This window comes from Brachyistius frenatus, unplaced genomic scaffold (genome assembly GCF_029030835.1).
Source record: "Brachyistius frenatus isolate BFR_SWC_R1_liver_20210118 unplaced genomic scaffold, ASM2903083v1 Contig_293, whole genome shotgun sequence".
Classification (NCBI taxonomy): domain Eukaryota; kingdom Metazoa; phylum Chordata; class Actinopteri; family Embiotocidae; genus Brachyistius; species Brachyistius frenatus.
Window position 1 is genome coordinate 43,767 of NW_027210892.1, and position 21,097 is coordinate 64,863.

The 21,097-nt window shown below is 42.0% G+C and overlaps 3 protein-coding genes across 3 annotated transcripts in view; 1 reads left to right on the forward strand and 2 right to left on the reverse strand.

Moving 5' to 3' along the window:
* Positions 1 to 6,743, reverse strand: part of adgra1a (adhesion G protein-coupled receptor A1a) — a 28,226-nt gene extending 21,483 nt beyond the window's left edge. Inside the window, exons 1-2 of the mRNA XM_069722484.1 lie at positions 6,652 to 6,743; positions 5,976 to 6,270 (exon numbers count right to left, since the gene is read on the reverse strand). Coding sequence (XP_069578585.1) covers positions 5,976 to 5,978 — 3 coding nt within the window. The 5' untranslated portion in view covers positions 5,979 to 6,270; positions 6,652 to 6,743. The remainder of the gene's footprint in view (positions 1 to 5,975; positions 6,271 to 6,651) is intronic.
* A 3,121-nt stretch (positions 6,744 to 9,864) lies between these two features.
* On the reverse strand, positions 9,865 to 15,336 carry LOC138635137 (transmembrane protein 26-like). Its single transcript, XM_069722485.1, has 6 exons — positions 15,147 to 15,336; positions 14,890 to 14,986; positions 14,699 to 14,782; positions 12,071 to 12,270; positions 11,916 to 11,995; positions 9,865 to 10,589 (listed from the first exon to the last, which is right to left on the reverse strand). The coding sequence occupies exons 1-6, from the start codon at positions 15,332 to 15,334 to the stop codon at positions 10,339 to 10,341; spliced, it is 900 nt and encodes a 299-aa protein (XP_069578586.1). The 5' UTR covers positions 15,335 to 15,336; the 3' UTR covers positions 9,865 to 10,338.
* Positions 15,337 to 16,963: 1,627 nt separating this feature from the next.
* Positions 16,964 to 20,402, forward strand: cabcoco1 (ciliary associated calcium binding coiled-coil 1). The gene is made up of 6 exons (XM_069722486.1): positions 16,964 to 17,079; positions 17,159 to 17,241; positions 18,054 to 18,223; positions 19,131 to 19,275; positions 19,819 to 19,891; positions 19,969 to 20,402. The coding sequence occupies exons 1-6, from the start codon at positions 17,035 to 17,037 to the stop codon at positions 20,044 to 20,046; spliced, it is 594 nt and encodes a 197-aa protein (XP_069578587.1). The 5' UTR covers positions 16,964 to 17,034; the 3' UTR covers positions 20,047 to 20,402.
* The last annotated feature ends 695 nt before the right edge of the window (positions 20,403 to 21,097 follow it).

Consider the following 21,097-nt stretch of genomic DNA (forward strand, 5'->3'; position numbering starts at 1 on the left):
AGTGGAATAACACCTTTTTTTTTTTTTGTCATTTATGGGAAGTTTTTCTGTTACATATTAAGCTTGATATCAAAATCTAATCGCGTGTAACTTTTTCACAGCGTACAATAACTAAAATATGTTTTTGTCATTTCTGAAATTATATATAGATGTAATAAAAGTGTGATATAATTACTTTAACAGCACCTCTCTAAATGTTATGTTGGGTAAAACATTGTATTGCAGTGCTATTTTCACTCACGTCTGCGTCGCCAGAGAAAACCAGGCCGAGTTTGTGTCCCCTGGTAAAACAATTAAGTGATTAACCAATCAGACAAGGCTACAGTCATGTCATGCCAAACTGCTATAAATCAGGACCTTGCCTTAAGCTGCAATACCAGCGAGTGCCACTAGAGGTCGGCTCCAAAAAGCCTCCGGCTCCATAGACTCCCATTCAACTTCTCTCATCAAATCCAAAGTGAATAAAATGTGTCCATCAGTTATCTCGGTGTTGTTAGCTAAAGTCACTCCTTCTTCTTAGTTTTCTGGAGGTCCATCTGAAAATAATCCCTCATTCATTAGAAAAGAAGATTCAAGAAGACCTGTTTTGGGGGGCGTGTCTGTTTGATTGACAGGCCTGTGGTGCAGTCAGGTTACAGCTATGGGTGGGCGGGACGTAGTATCGTCAGGTTTCACTTATTGCACTTATTGCTCTGGTTTTGTTGCTGCATTGGAAATAGAAACTGGTGCACCTTTTGCTACAGTTGGACACAGCTTATACTGGTGTTTTTGTTTTTATAGCACCAAATAAGGAGGCTGCAAATTTGATCTTGTTGTACTTGTGCAATGACAATGGAAAATATAATATTCACCATTCAATCAGATCAGTCAGATCCACCGCTGGCTCAGAACTAGAGCTGAACACTGAGAGGAAAAAAGGGATTCGGACTTTCAGTATGGAACATTATGTCCGCACGGACTGGCTAGCTGTCAGCGCTAAACTTCAGCGCCTGTTTGGCTGAGAAGGGTTCATGCTGACTTGGCAGAGTGGATCTCTGCAGGATGTATTGACTTGGCCAACCTGTCGATGAGAGGCACGGCTGATCAAAAAGTCTCAGAGATTGCTCCGTGAAATTAAAACTTTTTAAGAAGCAGGAAGCATTAACACAAAGCAGCACAATGGGCACGTGAAAAATAAGCGTGATTGTCTGATGAGGCTCATAGTTGCAGCCTCGTACCTTCATACTCACATTAGCTGTAAAAGAAGCAACATATTGGATTCTATTCAGATTGCGTTAGAGGTCTCGTCTCATTTGCCCACACCGCACCACTGATGCTCCGATTGACATTTAAAAAAGTCACATTCGGTGTGTTTGGAAGATTGTAAATCAACAGATGGATACATGTTATGAAATAAGAATCAGTGCGCTTGCATTAATATTACTTGCCAAGATCAGATGATGATCTGTGGAGGCAGGAATGTGGAGGAGTCTTGGAGAAAGTGACTCATATACAGTAAGTGATGTGCATGTCCTGGACAGGTCGAGCCTTCCCTCGGTGTTAAGAGGCAAAACGTGCCTTCAGACAACAGTTCGGCCTTCTCCTTCCTTTCACTGGGACACACTCCTCCATGTGCATAATTCGAGCTGAAGATTCCTGTGGAGGCAAAAAATCACGAGCTAACTCGGCTCCGTCTTCACGACAGCGTCAACTCGCTTTTCCTTTGTGTTCCAAGGCCGAGTATTTTAGCGACATTGTCATGTCTTCCTCCTCTCATCTCCCTCTCTTCAGGACAGCATGCTCTCTCATCACGCTCCACTGAACAACCCATCTATTAGACAGAGCATGACTGATTAAATCCTTTGCAGATCCCATAAAATGGGAAAAAAAAAACACAGGCGTGCACACGCAGAGAGCAAAGATCTGTGAGCAACACTCCACTTGTCCCAGATGACCAACCATGCGCTGGGTCACAACATACGATCCTCTAATTAGGCTTCTTTTGTTTGATGCCTGTGTTCTTGTTTTGGGGATTCCAAACACAAAATCATATTTATGATAAGGATATGTCGTTGGTCAAAAGCAAACACATTCATCGCTTTGAGGATTTTTCATCCATAAAGATGAAAAATGTTTCCCTGTCTCTGGGTTTTTCTCCCGACTGCTTATTATTTCTGAGAACTATGAGCTAAATCCATTTGTGAGGATTATTGATCCTGAGCGTATCCAACACATTTCACCAGAATCAGGGATGTCGATCAAGACGTTTCCAAATTGATGCTGTAAAGTTGAATTCATTTTGTAAGCAGCTGTCAAAAACACAGTTATGGCTCAATTTCCCGACGAGAGGTCTTCATATGAAGATATACAAGAATACAATTTTACAAATTTGACAGCAAATTTCTCACATTGCAATTAAAAATAAAGTAGGTAAGTAGAAATATATGAAGTGAGAAATGGTCTCTTACAGTTTTGGTGGTTTTAGTTACAGAATTTTTCTCCTGAAGCCTCTTTATTAAAGTTTTGATTGTAAATCAGACCTTTTTGGTTGTGAGTCAAACATTTTACTTGCAAGTTGAACTGAACATAATGGGCGGAGTCTATGCTGATGGATGAGACAAGAGTTTCTATTGGTGGGTTTGAATTAGATCCACAGTGCAGATGTACACACAATTTTCTTGCTCCCCTTGCAAACACTGGACAGGAGAGGTCTGTGTGTTAGTTGACATTATTTTGGTCTTTTAGACTGAAATGCGAAACATTTTAATTTATCTTGTATGTTGTCAGTGTCAGAGAGTCTGTCTCTTTTTTAAAGAATGACATAGATGGCTGCCATGTTGACATGAAGCAGCTCCGTCGGTCAGATAACCTCACACACACTTTGTCAGAGACATGAGTCATAAGGTTAGCTACTCATGTGTAACAAATGTGTAACAAAGATAATTATTAATAATTTGCTCGTAACCAAACCTGTGCACAACACCCTCGAGGGGTACATTTGGATGAGCAACCAGGCAGAGGGGATGTCTGTCCACATCCTCAGGTAGGGCAGCACTGAGGCTTTGATTTACTGCAGTGTGTGAACGCAAGCATCCGAAATGTATTTACTGACAAAACATGTTGCTCATTCACCAAACCTAATGTCTGCATCATTCAAAAATAACATTTATAATCTTCAAATATGTCAAATTAGACATATTTGAAATAAGAGCTGTTGTTTTCTCATTAATAACAAAATATCTTCCAACTGCACTTCTAGTAGCGTTTAAATCCTCTTTAAATGTATTCTTTCACCAAAAGAATAATTTACCATCAACGGAAACAGTTTTCAGCCTTCATATATGAAAGTCAAATGTTTCGTTGTGTGATTTTTTTTTTTAAATTGTTTCCAAAAAGAAATGTTATGTTGTGTTTACAGAACCATGACTGCATGTAAAATCAGTGAATGCCCCTTTTTTTTTAAAAGCAACACCCATAAACACCATGTACATGTATAATAAACACCATTTACATGTTTATGGTGTTCATGAGGCGTTTTACAAAACAGAAAAAACGTGCTCATTCAAATTCCCAGAAACTACTGCTAACATTAAATAATGAATAACTAATGCACATGAGCTCTGGGCCCATGACCGCATCAATTTGGGAGGCCAAAGATTTTCTTTAGGCCCCTATTTATTCCTGTCATACATAAATATTGTGTTATTTCCTCAGACACCCTGAAAAGCCACGGGCACTATTAAGGCAGCCATTCTGATAAAATCCTCTGAAAACAAAATTTCGAAAACATTCTTCGTATTAATATTAGTAGTAGTGGTATTTGCTATTTTTCTATGACAGTAAACTTGTAAAAATTTTGACTGCCAGTGATCTGAATATGTCAACTTGGGCTTCAGGGAATTTCAGTATTTCAGTATCTTCTCACATTTTATACACTGAACTGTCAATTTATTATAAACAAAAATACCTGTCAGACATATTGACTATGAAAACACTGCCAATGTGGAATAATACAACCTGCCTGTTGTTGTTAGGTGAGTTATAAAAACAAAAAAAACTCATCATAGCTGATACTCTATTTCAGGGGTGCAAATTTTCCAACAAATGTGTGAATAATTATGTGGGCAGTAATAGAGCTGATGAAACCTGCGGTTCCTCAGAGTCACTTTGTCTTGTTGTTAATCCATCTTTTATTGGGTTTATTCAGCCCCGCTTGAAGAACTCTGTTTCTATCATCGCAGCTTTGCATGAAGTTACCGCTGACTGAGCGGATCAATGCCAACAGTTTCAGTTAATATCCACAGAGACAGAGTCAGTGAGCAGAGCTGCTGCAGGTTCTTTTCTCTTTCTGGGACACCTTGCATTACACTGAACAGTATCACCAAGCACTACTGCAGTGATATCAGAGTCCGGTGCATGGCCGGATTCACTTCCTGTGAAGGCTCAGGGCAACATTTTATTGTTGACCCCCCTGATGACCTCCAATGTACAAGACAGTTTCATTGTTTCCTCGGACCAATGAAAAAAATAGAACTCCAGAGTTGAAATGATTGGCTGATTTCTCAATCAGTTTACTGACAGAAAATGAATTGACAATTGGTAACTGAAAAATGTAATTAATTGAACGTTATTTTTTAACAAAAAATTCTCTGGTAGCAATTTTTCAAGTTTTCTCTATTAATCTATCCTGTCAAAGTCAACAAGTTTGGGTTTTTGGATGTTAATATGCTGTATTTCACTGTTTCTGACATTTTACATTCAGAGGAATTATCAAAGAAAATAACTGTAAATTATCTTGGTAATGAAATCCTTCAATCCAGCTTTAGGTTTACTGTATTTTAATTACTTTAATTACATGTGGAAAAAGGGCAGAAGATTTCCAACAAATGAGCCCACGATGGAAACCAAAACGTTTTAGGTCAAGACAAGACTGTTTGCCTCAACATAAATCAGGCCACAAGCTGGATGATGAAGAAGCTATCACAGCTGAGGTTGTAACTGAATGTTATTAGTGATTAATCAAATCATGCAGAGGTTATTGCTTCTCTTGGAGGTTTGAGCCTCACTTTACAGACTGATGTATTGGAAGACTGAGCTCAAATTTTTGCGCTGAAAGTGGAACGTTTCTCTAAACTCACCTAAAGATTTGGGCTTCGTTCAGGGAAATCGGATTTGTTTCTTAAATCGGATCTTGTTGTTTGCAAAATGGGCGGATGGGATTAGGTGTCTCCAGACATCACCAAACTCTCTGCATGGGTTGCTATGGGGATGACCTACGCAGCTTTCCAACGCGGGAGCAAAGTGCCGGCAGATAATTTCAGTGTCTGTCGTTCTCATTGTCCTCCATAGCGCCAAAATATCCACTCTCTGATGGCTCTGCTGGAGTTAGCATACAATCTGCTCACTCTGTCATCATTGTGTGTTTTGTTGTGGGTAGCACAACAAAATCTGATCTGAGAGCATCTGAACCGAGACGCATCTGTAGAAATATAGAAAGAACACCTCCAAATGTGGTTTGGAGTCCATTAGCCAAGAGAGCATTTCATGTGTTGTTGTTTCTTCTTGTTTTTTTTCTTTCCACACTTTCAAAAATCAATCAGGACACGACAAAAAAAACTGATTTGGACTGTCAGTCTGAACCAGGCTTTAGTTTAAGGTGCACCTGTTGCATATTTATGGCATCACAACTTGTCTGGAGCCAGTCCTGGTCCAACAGGCAGCTTACACTAGTGTGATGTGGAAACTTGAAGCCTGCATTACACAAACGCTGAGAATGGGCTTCCAGTGATGTGAGAGACCGTTTTTATCCAAAAGTAAAAAACTATTTGCACAATCTGGAGTTTTCAGTCAGGGTGCAGGTGAGGATGAAATTTTAGAAATTTGTATCCAAATCAGACACAAATGATGGCAATAATTCAAAGCAAACTGTTTACAAACATTTGAAAATGTGTGGTGGTGATTTTTCACTGTAATCTGAAATAAAATGCATAACTCACCATTAGCCTTGGTGGAGTAGCACTTCAGTGGTGAAGCTCAGGTCTCTCCTGCAGGCTCGCCCTCCCTCCCTCCCCTACCCTGCTCCCTCCGGGTCCATGTAGAGCATCAGTGTCTCAGCCGGGATTCAGAATCAGGTTGATGTTCCGTGTCCTGCAGTTCAGGTTCAGCAGAGATGATCAGATCACAGCAGCGTCTCCAGCAGGCCGGCGCTCTGCGTCCAGCTCGGCGGCTCCGGGAGCAGCGCTGACGGGCAGCCTCGGCCTCCCGCTCCCTGACTCCATCCGCACAGCACAGCTGATCAGGAAAAAGCACAGTCATCTCCCGTTTACATCTCCTCCCAGGTCTAACTGACACATGAGTGTGGGCGGCGATCACATTCAGGGTGAATCGGGGTTGCTTAAAATAATGATGTAGCCTGGTGACGACAGAGTGGAGATGACACGATCAGGCTCATTTATATAGAAGTAGGATTTAAAAACGTGGCGACTGAACGGGTTTGACTGCGTGCGTGCGCGCGCGCGCTCAGAGAATTTGGACACTTAGACAACTATTCAATTATTTCTCCAAATATGTCCATCATGCAGAGCCTCTCGGGCATCAAATGACATGCAGATATTACAGGTAAATACATAAGTGATATTTTAATTTAAAAAAACAAGAAGAAGCGTGGTTTACCTCCGGTCGTGTCGTCTCCTCTCAGCTGAGCGCGATCCGGACCCTCCTCGATCCAGGTCAGTGGAGATAGTAGCTCCGCTCCATTTGCCCTTAACGATGTGCCGCATGTGACGTAGAGAGACGAGGCGGGGAGAGCCGGTGAAATCAGGGAGGAGGAGGAGGAAGAGGAGGAAGAGGAGACTGTGACGATTCATCCATCAGCTGGCAGCTCAAACAGCTGCAGGTTGTGGCAGCTACGGGAACGATGCTGCTCAGGATGACGTGAATAAGGTTGAGGCTGCTGAGGCAACTTCCCCTTTCTGACTTTTATTTTATTAGTAGATCTATGGGGGGGGGGGAACTCGTCTAATTATAAATCAGGCCTTACAAATGATTTTCTAAAGCTACTTCTTTGTGAAAAGAAACCTGGGTTTATTTGTTTTCCTCTAATAATGATGAATAATATGCAGTTCTGGCATTGCAGAGCTTTTTTAACTGTTTGCAGGCGAGGTGACCTTTTTCTACATTAGTGAAACGCCACTTCCTTTCCAGCTTTTGCAATGTTTGCATTTTCCAGCGAACATTTTAAAATAGTTTATTTAGCTTAAAAAGTAGTCGAATTTTCTCAACGTCTAACCCTTCAGTGTTATGATGTCAGAGTATGACCCAAAACACAAGTAAGATCATCTCTTTTAATAATATAGTGCGAAAACAAAAGCGAAATTTATTAAGGGAAAATCCACATGCTCGGTCAAGCACAGACCCAGGTTTAAAATATCCAGGTAAAGAATCCCAAAAATCCAGATAAGCATTAACACAGAGGTATCAATGGGAAATGCAAAAGCAGAATCCAGGAGGCAATAAATGGTCAAAACACCCAAAAAAACAAAATGTAGATTTTATCTTAGAGATATGCTCGCCACGATGACAGTAAGAACCTTTTAACTATTTAACCTTAAATTGTATGTTTGCTCTTTTGGAATTAATTCAGTAAAATATTTTAAAGTATCTATCACAGTGGTCCATTATCCATGGACTGCTCTCTACCACTCAAGGTGGCAAAATAATGTAAAATTTTGAAATGATGTCTAGGAGATATATTGTTTAAACCATAGCTGAGTGACAGCTTTAAGGTCGGCACATCATCCTCGTAGCTCCCACACTTAAGACACAAATCAGATGAAGTGAATGTTGATATTCAGTTTTGCTAAAAGCAAAAATATTTTAATTCAATGATCTTTATTCATAGGTGATCAGAAAGGAGCATTACATTTTATTTGGATTCTTATTGCTCGTGCGAGTCTTACAAGTTAACTGTTACAGGACAGTTTTAAGAATCTGGGCCCATTTCCGTCCCTGCTACTGACAATTTAAGTTAAAACCTCGCTGTTCTTCTTAGTTGTTATCTCTCAGGAGGACCGCAATGTTAGCACTGGACATCTACTTCCACAAAGACCCGGAGGATCTGGTGCAGGAGTACATGGCGTGTTCGAAAGTAGGTGGTACTTTTGCCACATTTCAAAAAAGTAAGTTTGTTTTAAGGTTTGTTATAAGCAAGCATATCTTTGAAGAAATGATTTTACTTTCACCTGGATGTGACTGCGGTCGACACACTAAGTGCTAGAGGGAACAGAGTCAGGATGTACGTCACCAGAGACACCCGGTAGTGACTGTTCTACTGTGGGAGTCATCCGATGGTGTGGTGATGCTTCAGGATCTGGAGAACGTGGCCTTTGCAATTGGCATGCTGTTTGGACTTTTGTATGCCTTAGAAAGGAGGTAACCGTCAAGACTACACTGCACCTTCTGAGGTAATAATGGAGTGGGATGCAACTGAACTGCCAAGGCAGAACCAAAATACACCAGTGAGCACAGCTCACACCTGTTTATGGCTCACTGAGCCCAGAGCAGTTATTGCAGCCCTTTATTACTGACTGACAGGTGTAGCTGGTCCTTTATTACTGACTGAGGGGTGGAGCTGGTCCTTTATTACTGACTGAGGGGTGGAGCTGGTCCTTTATTACTGACTGAGGGGTGGAGCTGGTCCTTTATTACTGACTGAGGGGTGGAGCTGGTCCCTTATTACTGACTGAGGGGTGGAGCTGGTCCTTTATTACTGACTGAGGGGTGGAGCTGGTCCCTTATTACTGACTGAGGGGTGGAGCTGGTCCTTTATTACTGACTGAGGGGTGGAGCTGGTCCTTTATCACTGACTGAGGGGTGGAGCTGGTCCCTTATCACTGACGGAGAGGTGGAGCTGGTCCTTTATTACTGACTGAGGGGTGGAGCTGGTCCTTTATTACTGACTGAGGGGTGGAGCTGGTCCTTTATCACTGACTGAGGGGTGGAGCTGGTCCCTTATCACTGACGGAGACTGACTGAGGGGTGGAGCTGGTCCCTTATTACTGACTGAGGGGTGGAGCTGGTCCTTTGGATTACTGGAGGGGTGGAGCTGGTCCTTTATTATTACTGGACTGAGGGGTGGAGCTGGACTGACTGAGGGGTGGAGCTGGTCCTTTATTACTGACTGAGGGGTGGAGCTGGTCCTTTATCACTGACTGAGGGGTGGAGCTGGTCCTTATTACTGACTGAGGGGTGGAGCTGGTCCTTTATTACTGACTGAGGGGTGGAGCTGGTCCTTTATTACTGACTGAGGGGTGGAGCTGGTCCTTTATTACTGACTGAGGGGTGGAGCTGGTCCCTTATTACTGACTGAGGGGTGGAGCTGGTCCTTTATTACTGACTGAGGGGTGGAGCTGGTCCTTTATTACTGACTGAGGGGTGGAGCTGGTCCCTTATTACTGACTGAGGGGTGGAGCTGGTCCTTTATTACTGACTGAGGGGTGGAGCTGGTCCTTTATTACTGACTGAGGGGTGGAGCTGGTCCTTTATTACTGACTGAGGGGTGGAGTTGGTCACAGGTGGGAAGTTAAGAGGACACAGGTGGGAAGACAAGAGGACATAGGTGAGAAGACAAGAGGACACAGGTGGGAAGACAAGCGGACACAGGTGGGAAGACAAGAGGACACAGGTGGGAAGACAAGCAGACACAAGTGGGAAGACAAGAGGACACAGGTGGGAAGACAAGAGGACACAAGTGGGAAGTTAAGAGAACAGGAGAGATGAGAAGGTGAGTTATCAAAATAAAACAGGAAGTGCACATGAAAGACTTAAAGGACAGAGAGACAGAAAGGACAGAGAGGGCAGAGAGACAGAGAGGACCGAACGATGAGGAAAAAACTTATCAATGTAAACGGACTAAAATGGACAGGAAGAAAACGACAGAAGACATATAACTAAACAACAAGCATGAACTGTGACATCATCAGAAAGGTTACAAAAAGCTGTCATCTCAAAAGTAACTGAAGCCGTTAGAAATACAGTGAAGGAAAAACTACAATTTTCACCTCTGGGATTTAGTGGAGTAGAAATGTAAAGTTGTATAAAATGGAAATACTAAAGTACACTATAAATCCCTTGTACTTGTACCTGAGTGAACGTACTTAATTACATTCCATCGCTGCTGTTACGTCACATCATAAGTAGAAAGCTACAGAAACTGTGTGAATGTCCTTATGAGAAGACTGGAGTGTCTTTTACAGCTAAAACAGAGACATTAGTCCACTGCTTGGAGGTTTAGACAAAGAAAAAGTGTCAACCGCGTCCAGTAAACAGTAATGTCACTCTGAACTGGAGTTCGATCCAGTCTCAGGACGTCTTGTCACAGATGAGGACGGACAGCCGGTAGATGTTGAGAACCACAACCAGGAAGTTCTTGATGGCGAAGAAGATGAGCATCTGGTGCACCACGTTGAAGTAAATCATGACCGTGAGGCGGACGACCAGGAAAGGGCCGTCCTGGATGAACAGAGTCTCCACTGTGCTCCAGATGTCCGTCCTGAGGTGAGAGAGGAGAGACGGCGCCGGTTCTGAGAGGTCCTCCCGAGACGCACCGATTACTGTTGAAACAGAGGAGAAACTCCTAAACCAGCTCCTGTTCAGTTGGAATCTGTCATATGGTTATTGAAAAGATGCCCGTCAGCCTCCTTGTGATCCACTGAGGTTGGTCCTGCTGGTTCTGGTGTTCTGGTCGGTCTCAGAGACTCACGTCTTTCCTGAGGACCCGCAGCAGGTCACACATCCCTCAGAGCTCCAATGCACAAACGCTCCTAACTTCGTTTAAATCAGCTTTCTACCAGTGTAGCTTCCTAAAGACTTACGTACAGTAGTTCTTTATCATAATGACTGTTTTATCACCTTATTACATGAAACCCAGTATTCCCTCTCCTTGTGCTTTGGCCCGAGAAAAATATCTGACAGCTAGAATTCAAAGTAAAGTTTGTAGCGGTCTTCTTAATGTTGTCAGAATTATGCCCTCAGTTTTAGAAAGTTTTTCATTAGTGAATTTAAAAAAAAATGTTCTCAGGTATTGACGGTGTTTTCACATACGGTGCTTTTTAAACAAACCAAACTCAGTCTCCTTAACGTAAAACGAAAAGTGTCCCAACAGGAAAAGGACTCAGTTCTTTTAGCGTTTATTAAAAAGACTCACTTCTGTTTCTGCTCCACTTCAGCTCTGATGATCAGAGCATATGATGTCCTCGGTGTGTTAGGAGCAGGAAGCGTTTTATTCCTCTTTCAGGTAGAATAATGTTCCTTAAGAACATTCTCAAAATATTTTGTCGAAACATTCCTAAAATGTTTTTAGCACATTTATTTAATAATCCCAGAATGTAATAATTCGGTAGGATAACATGCTTTAAAATCAATAAACAAGCGTTATGCATGAACACTTTATCCATATGTTCAGAATGTTTTAACTTTCATGACATTCCAGTTAAACGTTGCAGAAAACATTCCTAAAAAAATTGCATTATTATTGAAAACATAACAAATGTTTGGTGGTAATGAAATTGTTTTTAGATGCTTAAATATTTCAGATTTGTTTTTATATAATGTTATCCCACCTTCAAATAGAACATTTAAGGAACAAAAAAAGAAACTTCCAGCCAAAAACTTTCCTTGAACGTTGCATTTGTCTCGCTGGGCTGTGAATTATGTTCACCAGTAAGTCTCCCTGTCTCGTCTTCGGTTTAATGCAGCGAGCAGGCAGTATGCAGCGTCTACCGGGGGTTTTGTGTGAAAATGTCTGTCTGTAGCTGCTGGAACTGAGACAGACAGGAGCAAAGTTTGAAAACAAAGCCGAGACCAAAACAAAACCTCAAAGAGGGCTAAAAAGCTCAGTAACAGCTGCCAGCTGTGTTGGTGTCCTCACTGCAGCCTACCTGAGAAATGAAGAGGAAACTGCAGCATGCTCCAAGTCCACACAGCCAGAATGATGTACACCATGGCTGGACTGCTGTCCCTGTTACACACACATATCATTAATTAAATGTAACATCTTCATTTCTCTCCCTCCTGCTGTCCTCCGTTTACTCACTTGATGTCAGACAGCGTTTCGGAGGTGAACTCCAGGATGTCGGCGGCCGTGCCCACGAAGATGAGCAGTAACTGGGAGAGCTGGTCTCTGGTCAGTTCTCCAGCAGCGGGCAGCAGCCATTTTCCCAAGATCAGTAAGATGAGCAGGATCTGGTGTAAAGCAAGTATCCAGTCGTTGGCACACACCGCGGTCATCGGGAGCTGTGGAGGGGAAATAAGTCCGACTGAGGAACACAACAGGACACAGAATCTGTGTCCATCTATAGAGCACACTAATTTTGATTTGATTTGATACACTTTATTAATCCCCGAGGGGAAATGTCTTCACTACAGCAGGGGGGCTCTCAGGGGGGCTCTCAGGGGGGAGCTGCTGCAGCAGGCTGCCACTAGCGCGGCGCCAGGTAACCTGACCTGAGGTGCATGTTTTTGGATGATGGGAGGAAGCCGGAGAACCCGGAGAGAACCCACGCAAGCACAGGGAGAACATGCAAACTCCTCACAGAAAGGCCCAGGACCGGATTCGAACCCGGAACCTTTTTTGCTGTGAGGTGACAGTGCTAACCACTGCACCACCGTGCCCCCCTAATGTGGTGTTCCAGATGTTCTACTTGTGGTCCAGATGTTCTAATGTGTACTAACTCTCTCTATTCTGAGTGCGTCAGTGTGTTCACACTGTCAGTACAGAAACATGCAGAAAACTACAAGTACCAGGATGTGACCTCGAACCCTCGAAAGGTTGACTGACTCGATATTATTAACATTTTACAAATTCACTGGATTCTATGAGACCATTAAGCAATTTATCCTTAAACAGCAAAGTTAGAAACTACCTAGCACAAAACCTTGGCAACAAGGTGAGCCTCCAGTATCTCACTGCGGTTATCAAGTGGTCCAGTGTTTCGTCGACCCACGACACCTGTAGAAGGCTCAACAGCAGTCCTGGCGTCCCAGAACTGCCCTCAACCCTCACACCCACCACCCCTAATCTACTTGTACCTGCATACTTTGGCAACGTTATCTTTGCTCAAAGCCACGAGGTCATACGTGCTACACACGACCACCACCAACTTTGCTTTACCGGCAGATCCAAACACCGCCCTGTTCAGCTGCTTCATCTCCCTGGCCTGCCTGCTGCAGGCTCCGCCCACTGACTCCAAGCTCCCTCCATAGTGCTGTTGTTGACCACGCAATGAACCCTCGTTGGGCCACCCTGATGCTCCCCCCGCCCCGCTACCTCAGCTGCTAGTTCTGAGAATCTTTCCCTTTTCCTCTCATATGCCTCATCAGTATAATCTTCCCACGGCACTGTCAGCTCAATGAAATAATCTATTCACTCGCTATCTGACCTCTCTACAATGTCTGGCCTCTGGCTTTCTTGTGGAATCAGCATCTTTCCACCCAGATCTCCCTGCGTGTCCCAGTCCTTCCTTTATTTAACACACTAACAGCTGGCCCGTCTGGGTCCGTTCCTCCCTCTCTAACTAAACTAATAGCTGTCTTACTGTTTCCTCTCTTCCTGACATTACTTCCACTCTCCTCTTCTTGATGGCACCAGCCAGGCACCTTCAGAATCTGGTTCAGCCTCCATGTGTACCTATCGTGTGTCAAAATAATCTTACAACCTGACAGGATGTGCTTTACGGTTCCTACCGCTGAGCATAAGGGACCGTCATACAGCAGAACTCCTCTACGACTGGACTCCACGGACCACAGGTCCTTCCAACTAAGTCTTCTCTTGTCTACCCTGAGCACCTGCCCAAACATATCTCTATGGTTACCCCTCACGACGCACCTGATCAATCACTGGCTTCCTCCTCTCTGCAGGGCCAGCCTTACTCCACACTGGACCCCCTGTTCTCAGCCCCTTAGCATCCCCTTCCTCGCTGCACCACCTCTGCCTGCCTAATTGCTGCCTGCCTTGAATTCCTCTTTCTTCCTGTCCTTAGCGCTGGGGCCAACTTCCACTCCTACCTTAGCACACTTAAATGCTGAAAAACTGAAGTGGTCTATAGAGGGAGATTTTCTCAATTACTGCTCGATTTTCATTAATACACATTATGTACAGGTCATTTTCAAGTAAACATTTTTCATTTTGAAGCTACACTTTAAAAAGAAAGTTTGTAATGTGGGATAAAGCTGCTCTTCTGTACAGAAAACAAACATAGATGTTTCATTGTGCAGACCAGAATTTTCATGTTTAGCTTGTAATTGTTTTTATTGAGGGCGGCACATTTCATTAACAGCAGCTGGCTCGATGAACACCCACAAGCCTCACAACGGCCTCTTTGAGGTGAACCAGTTTTACCAAACTCTGAGAGAAAAAAGAGCCACTGTCTAGACGTGTGAGGACATGCAGCAACTTTGAACACAAAACTGAAAGCTGAAGAAGTTGAAGAACTACATCATGACCACAAAAGACGTTTTACTCATTTACAGAAGTCAAACCACACGTCATTCATTCATTTCACACGTCTAGGCATGAACTAAATTTAGAATAAAGGTTGACAAATACGCACAATAAATCCACGTTTTTAACATATTAACCTCTGAATAAGTTTGAACCATTTTAAGTAAAGCATTGTATGAATACTTTTTAAAACAGTTTGGTAACTTTCACCGTGACACCTACCTTGAATCCCTCACTGTTGCTGGTTGAGTTCATCCAGTGTCTGAAGAGACTCTTAATATTTTCAGTTGAGTCAAGTCTGTCACACTAGAAGGACAGACAAAAAAAGAACACTGAACATTTACTATTAACTCAATAATAAGGTGTGAAACTCGCAGACCAGGACATAATAGACATTAATAGACGGATGATACCCTCGAGTCAGTGGATTTGTTGTCCTGGTGGTGAAGCTCTAAAATCCATATGGATGGGATGATACTGATGAGGAAGAGAAAGATTGCTGGAGAGAACCTGAAGAAAGAAATAGACAAATATTGTCTGAATACTAACGTTTCCTCTCTTTACTGTTCCTTACAACCTGCCAGTTAGAATCTAGTTAAATATTATTAAATCGGGGAACCAGAATGGAGCAAACTACAACAGTAGTAGTGACGAGTATAGTGGATAATACCATTTGTAATCATTCCCTCTCCTTCTCTTCAGGGTCAGGATCATCTCAGCCACCAGTGGTAGGTAGAGGACGGTCAGTAGCCAGTAGAGTCCGTCGTCCTTCACCCACACTACTCTCCACACTCCTATGAGAGAGACGAGGATGAAGAGAGACCTGGTCACCACGGCACAAATGAACTTGAAGAACATGTTGGAAGAGCAGCAGCAGTCCCAGCAGCAGCAGGGAACACCGGGAGGTAGCTGGAGGTCTGGAGGAGTTCAGTGGCACAAAACGAGTGCAGTAAAGTGAAGTTGTTGCTGGAGGCGTCACGCAACTTCACTTTACTGCTGTGTTGTTCCAGTCTGTGTAATGTGACAGTCGCCTTTTGAGACATGCGTCTGTGGTATGTGGTCTGTACAAGTCAGGGATAATCTGATGAGTTTTATCTGCTTGTAAAATTAGCTGCAGTCACTGACATGCATCTTTGAAGGATCAGTCTGGTGAGAGTTTTTATTGTTGTCAACAAATATGAGAACCAACAGTGAACGTGTTAACAAGTACCGTGTAGCAAAGGCTGATACATCTGTGAGAGAGCTTCAGTGTTAAGTGAGCCACACTGGTAAATTTGAGTTTATTAACATGAACACACATGTCCAGTTCATTTGGACTTTTCCTGCTGCCACATATATTCACTTGGTCACCAAAATGTGTATTAATCCGTTCCTGAAAATAGTTAAAATGTACTATTTTCTCCTGTTTGAGTAACACTCGCTAAAAACTGCTTTTGGAAATGACTGAGTCTTTTTCAAAATAAAACATTTAGCTGTGTGAACACACTATTACAGACCACTTGGCTTTTATGGGTGAAGCTTTCACAATCTCATAAAAAAAAAACAAAACAAAACAAAAAAAAAAACAGTTTGAAGCATTAAGACATAAGCGTTTGTTTAAAGAAAAATGTTCCTGTCTGGCATAAATGTAGGCCCTTTTCAGCTGAGCTGAAGGCTCAACCAGACAATCACAGGGTGTTAACAAATACATTTCAGCTGTAAAGATAATCGTTGACCAAAGATGGTATAATTCCTAACTGGTCCTTAAATATTGTGATGCTATGTGATAACATTTAAACAGAATATATACAAATACTAAAGTTGATTTCTCAATTCAATTAATGTTTCTCTTGACCTTTGGTACAGGACTATCAAAAGTATAGATTTCACATAAAAATACTATCTAATAATCGAGTCCAGTCCAATTGTTCAGGCCTTCAAAAACCAGCACTGTAAAATTAGATCACAAATCGTTGTATTGTTTTTCTTTTTTTGTTACGTTTGCCAGAAGCAGAAGATTATGAAAAAGAACTTGTAAATGTAAATCTCTCAGAAAACATAATAGTTAGAAGTAACACCAATTCTGACTTTAATCATTCTTATACACATATAGACTATAATCATATACATATGGGCTAGTAAATAGATTGAAAAAAAATGTGCATTAAAAGACCAGTAAGCGCTATCACCCTATAATACACAGATGAAGAATTGATTAGTTATTTATTTGTTCTATTGCCTAAACATGGGCCTACAGTTTCTTTTAAAAACAAAACACATGCCATCATTAAATATAGCATGCAGCTCGGATTTATATAATATCACAGAAATAACGGATAAGGAACAGTGATACTAACTAAAGTTTGATTGAAATTCTACAGGTACAATTTTCTCCTGTGAAATTAGTTTTTTTTATTTTTTTATTGTAGTTTGTCATGTTTGCAGAAAACAACAAAATGTCGCGTTAGAGAGCGTTTGTGGGGAGAAAAGCTGTTATGTCCGAGACCTGAGGCGGAAGGACGGGACCTGAACACATCGCGTCGACGGAGTGTTGCCGTGACAACGACCACAGCGTCAACATGTCCGGAGGAGCGCCACGTCCTGAGACAAAGGAGCAGCAGAAAGTAAAGGATCAGCAATCACGATTTTGCATCTGTTGTTAGTTTGTTGTGTTTTACGTTTGTCTTCCCCTGTGGGAAACAGGAAGTCGTCTTCCTCCAGTGGGAAGCGCTGCAGCACCAACAAATCCGAGACCTGCTGCAGAAGACCGCGGAGGAGGTGGAGGCGTAAGTTACTGCGTCATTACGTCATTACGTCACTGCGTCACTGCCTGCTAATTTATAAACTCACTTAAATACAGTCAGTGATGGAAGTGAATGGAGACCAAAGCTATTCATAATCATGTTTGACACGTTATGTTCCTCTCGGAAACTGGAAAAATTAGGCTATTCATCAACTATGTCAGATAAATGTGGTTAGTGTTCGTAGTTGCTCTGGTTTATGGAGGAAACAGCATTAGATATGTTACCATCCACTCTACTCTCAACTTTGGAGCTGCTGAGCTAACAATGCGTCATTAAAATGTTGAATCATTCACTTTTCAAACACATCTACCGTCTGTCCGTCCAAACATACTTCAAACATACAGCCTTCTCACTTTTATTTGTACAGTAGTTATGGTTTATGTTGTTAAATTTACATTTTAAAAGCCTACACACATTAGCAAACTACATATTTAATAAAACCACGTCCATACATTGTTTAAGCCATAGTTTGGGATTTTGTTTTTTTTTGGGCGGGGGGGGGGGGGGGGGGATGCTAAAAAGTGTTACAACTGTCCCTGATCTCCCCGACGGGTTCCTCATCCTCATCAACTGCAGTGTTTTTGTAGATAATGAAACTTCAAGCTGAGTAAGTTATTTAGTTTGAATGCTAGAAGGTATGTTTGGCCTTTTATATGTACATAATATACAACCTCAATGGGAGCTATCGCCCTGAAGTACTGTTCCAGCAAGGGTCCCTGGAGAGTTACCGATATGGAACTGTGATAGTGAAATAATAATAATAATAATAATAATAATGTGCTCTGTGTTTTCAGAGAGCTGGAAGAGGTCCTGGGCCTCAAGCAGCGCCAGATTTGCATGAAGCAGGCCGTCCTGCTCGACTACTTCGTCTGCGGTTTCTGTTGGGCTCAAGACGCCGACTTCACCCCCACACAGACCTCCTTCACCATGGCTGTGCTGCACATCCTGCTGGATAACATCAGAGGTGGGAGGACACGCAGAGAGAGGGGATGACAGGCTGACGTACGTTAGAGGCGGTGTTCATGCGGTGACACAGGTCGGGAGACAAAACAGTCCACCTTTTAAAGTTACAGTCTATTTAGGGAAAGTTTGCCTCCTGTGATTCCTCCGAAAGTAGTTCCTTGTCGAGCGAGTGGTTCACCTGAAAAAACATGTTTGCCTCGAGTTTCTCCCGTATTTTGAGATCTTCTGCTGGCATCCACTCGTTTTGTTGTTTCAGTAAACTCTCATGATTGACATGGACCCATAAGTTTAGTATGTGTATGTGTTATATGTCATTTGCCAAGTTGCCAGAGTGTGTAATAAACAGTCTATTCATACAACCCACACACTTCAATTTCAACCCAAATATCACTGCAACCTGCTTTCCCCATAAACTCTGAACTTTTGGACCCGTATTTGCACTACATTGTGTGTATTATTGTTTTTGTTTGTTTTTTGTAGTTGTTGTTTTTTTGTTGTTGCATATTTATGCTTTTTTTGTGTGGTCTATTTATTTTGCACACAGTAGGACTGTGAGAAATGTTTTTTCAATCCACCTGAATGTCTGTATGTCATTTGGTGGATTGACGTTAAAGAAGTTGAAGTTGAAGTTGAAGGCTGTGGTTAAAATAATTTGTATCTTTTCCTATATAGATCCAAATAGATTTGCAGCTGCAACAGTAATGTTTACAACAGCAAAGTCACTTTAAACTAGAATAAGATCTCACTGAAAAGAAATCTAAAAAGGTCAATAAGATAAATGATGTTCCTCATATCCGTTGAAATATATGTTTTAACACGAGGTTCCCCTCATGTTAATGTCCAAAATGTGTTGCCATTTTCCGTTTATATCAGATTGCACTGGTGTATTCTGTTGTATTATATTTCAGAGAAGCAGATGGGTTTGGTGGATAACCTGATGCAGTTTGCTGAGGCCTTGGGGGCTGCCTGCCAGTGCTCCTCTTCACCGGACGACACCGCTTCACTTCTAGATGCTGAAGAAGCTGCAACACTCGTATGTTACATCAGAAACAAGTAAATACCTTTTTTTTGGTCTAATCTCTGATCTCTGACTCATTCAGACAAGCTTGATCATTAGAAGTTGATACCTGCTGTAAATCCCTGCCAATATGTTCATGTGGGACCAGCATGGTGAACTGACACGCTGTTATAAACATGTGTGTGTCCATTCGCTCTTTGCAGGTGACGGTACAGTAGGCTACACGAACCAGCATACAACAACACAAATGTAGTTGTGTAGTGGGAAAAGAAGTAAAGACAACATGCTTGCTATTTAAAATTTCTTAAAGTAGCCACTGTTTGCCTTGATGATATTTGACCATTTTATTGGAAATATGTCAAACAGCTTCAGAAGTTCATTACCTGGAATAGTTTTTCATTAACAGGTGAGTCTTGTCAAAAGCAAAAAAAATATATATACTTGAAATCCTGCCCAGTGTGTTGTGTTTATATTGCATCATTTAATATAGATGTATCAGAGAGGTCTGTGCTCTTATCGGCTATGTTGTGTTTAAATAATTGAAGTGACACAGTGATCATATGTTGTGTTGGTTGCAGTCTGTTTCAGAAATACAGACTGTATGAGCTTCTCTTCACCACACCCAGAGAGGAGCTGCTGACCAGCGCCGAGGTGAGGCGGCCTCTCACTCTTCAGTGTGTCTGTATCTTTGTGACTTTAAGTAATCTTTTAAATATTCTGTGTTTCAGAGGACCGTGGAGGTGTTCAGCTTTCAGGAGGTCACCCCTCTGGAGGAAGGCATTCCCACTCACCTCTATATCCAGTAAATCCCTCTGCCTGCTGTTCAGATAGTTGAACAGGTGAAGAGGAATGGATGGATGGTCTGAATTATTGTCTATTGTCTGGTATTGTATTGTTTGTATGTAGGCTATATAACCAGTCCACAGGTCTACATGTTTGACTGTTTCTGTTCCAGTCACTCAGGTCATTTTATTAGACTCCATTCAATGAAGAAAGTAACAGATCAATGACTTGATCATTTATTATAAAGTAAGTTAATATTTAGACTTTTTATGGGTCCATTGGTATATAACAAAAGTTAGAAATGATTAAATGTAACCTCACAGTATACGAATTGCCTGTTTATGATAAATGAGAAAATAATAATAAATCTTTACGTTGGCCTCGTATCTAATTCATCTGACCAGTGCTATAATATTATACAGTTTTTCTAGATCACCCTTGTGTCTGTACTGACGCTGTCTAGCAGCACAACATTTTACTCATGTAGAGTAGAACTCTGAAGCTTACTTATATTTTAGAGTATTTTTAGTAAAAAAAAAAAAAAAGTAATAATTTCGAAAAGGTATTGTTTGCTTGCATGCTTGTGCATGGGGTCGGCACAGTGGTGCAATGGTTAGCACTTATCGCCTCGCAGCATGTTCTCCCTGAGCCTGCGTGGGTTCTCTCCGGCTTCCGCCCACCGTCCAAATAAACATGCAGGTCAGGTTCATTGGTGGTTCTATAAATTGCTCTCAGGTGTGAATGAGAGCATGAATGGTCTTTGTTTCCGTCTGTCTCTATGTGTTGGCCCTGTGATGGATTGGTGATCTGTCCAGGGTGAACCCCGCCTTCCCCTCCAGTGACCTGGGATAGGCTCCACACCCCCCCGTCACCCTGTTCAGGATACAGCAGGTTTAGATAAAGGATGGATTTATGTTTGGACACAAAACGCAGGGCAAACTCTTTTAAAATTGGCAACTGTAAAGAAATTTAAAAAATGTACCATTTTAACCATAAAAGACTGATAAAAAATATAAAGGGAAGGTAAAATAACAATATGTTTCAATGCACTGATCTATATCTGTATACATAAAT

Bases quoted from the DNA above. Each gene is read 5' to 3' on its own strand.
- LOC138635137 (XM_069722485.1), bottom strand. From the start codon at position 15,334: ATGTTCTTCAAGTTCATTTGTGCCGTGGTGACCAGGTCTCTCTTCATC. The intron at 14,783-14,889 runs GTATCATCCGTC...CTGTCCTTCTAG, and splicing joins ACAAATCCACTGACTCGAGG to TGTGACAGACTTGACTCAAC. The intron at 12,271-14,698 runs GTAGGTGTCACG...TCCCCTCCACAG, and splicing joins GCAACAGTGAGGGATTCAAG to CTCCCGATGACCGCGGTGTG.
- cabcoco1 (XM_069722486.1), top strand. From the start codon at position 17,035: ATGTCCGGAGGAGCGCCACGTCCTGAGACAAAGGAGCAGCAGAAA. The intron at 17,242-18,053 runs GTAAGTTACTGC...CTGTGTTTTCAG, and splicing joins ACCGCGGAGGAGGTGGAGGC to AGAGCTGGAAGAGGTCCTGG. The intron at 18,224-19,130 runs GTGGGAGGACAC...ATTATATTTCAG, and splicing joins CCTGCTGGATAACATCAGAG to AGAAGCAGATGGGTTTGGTG.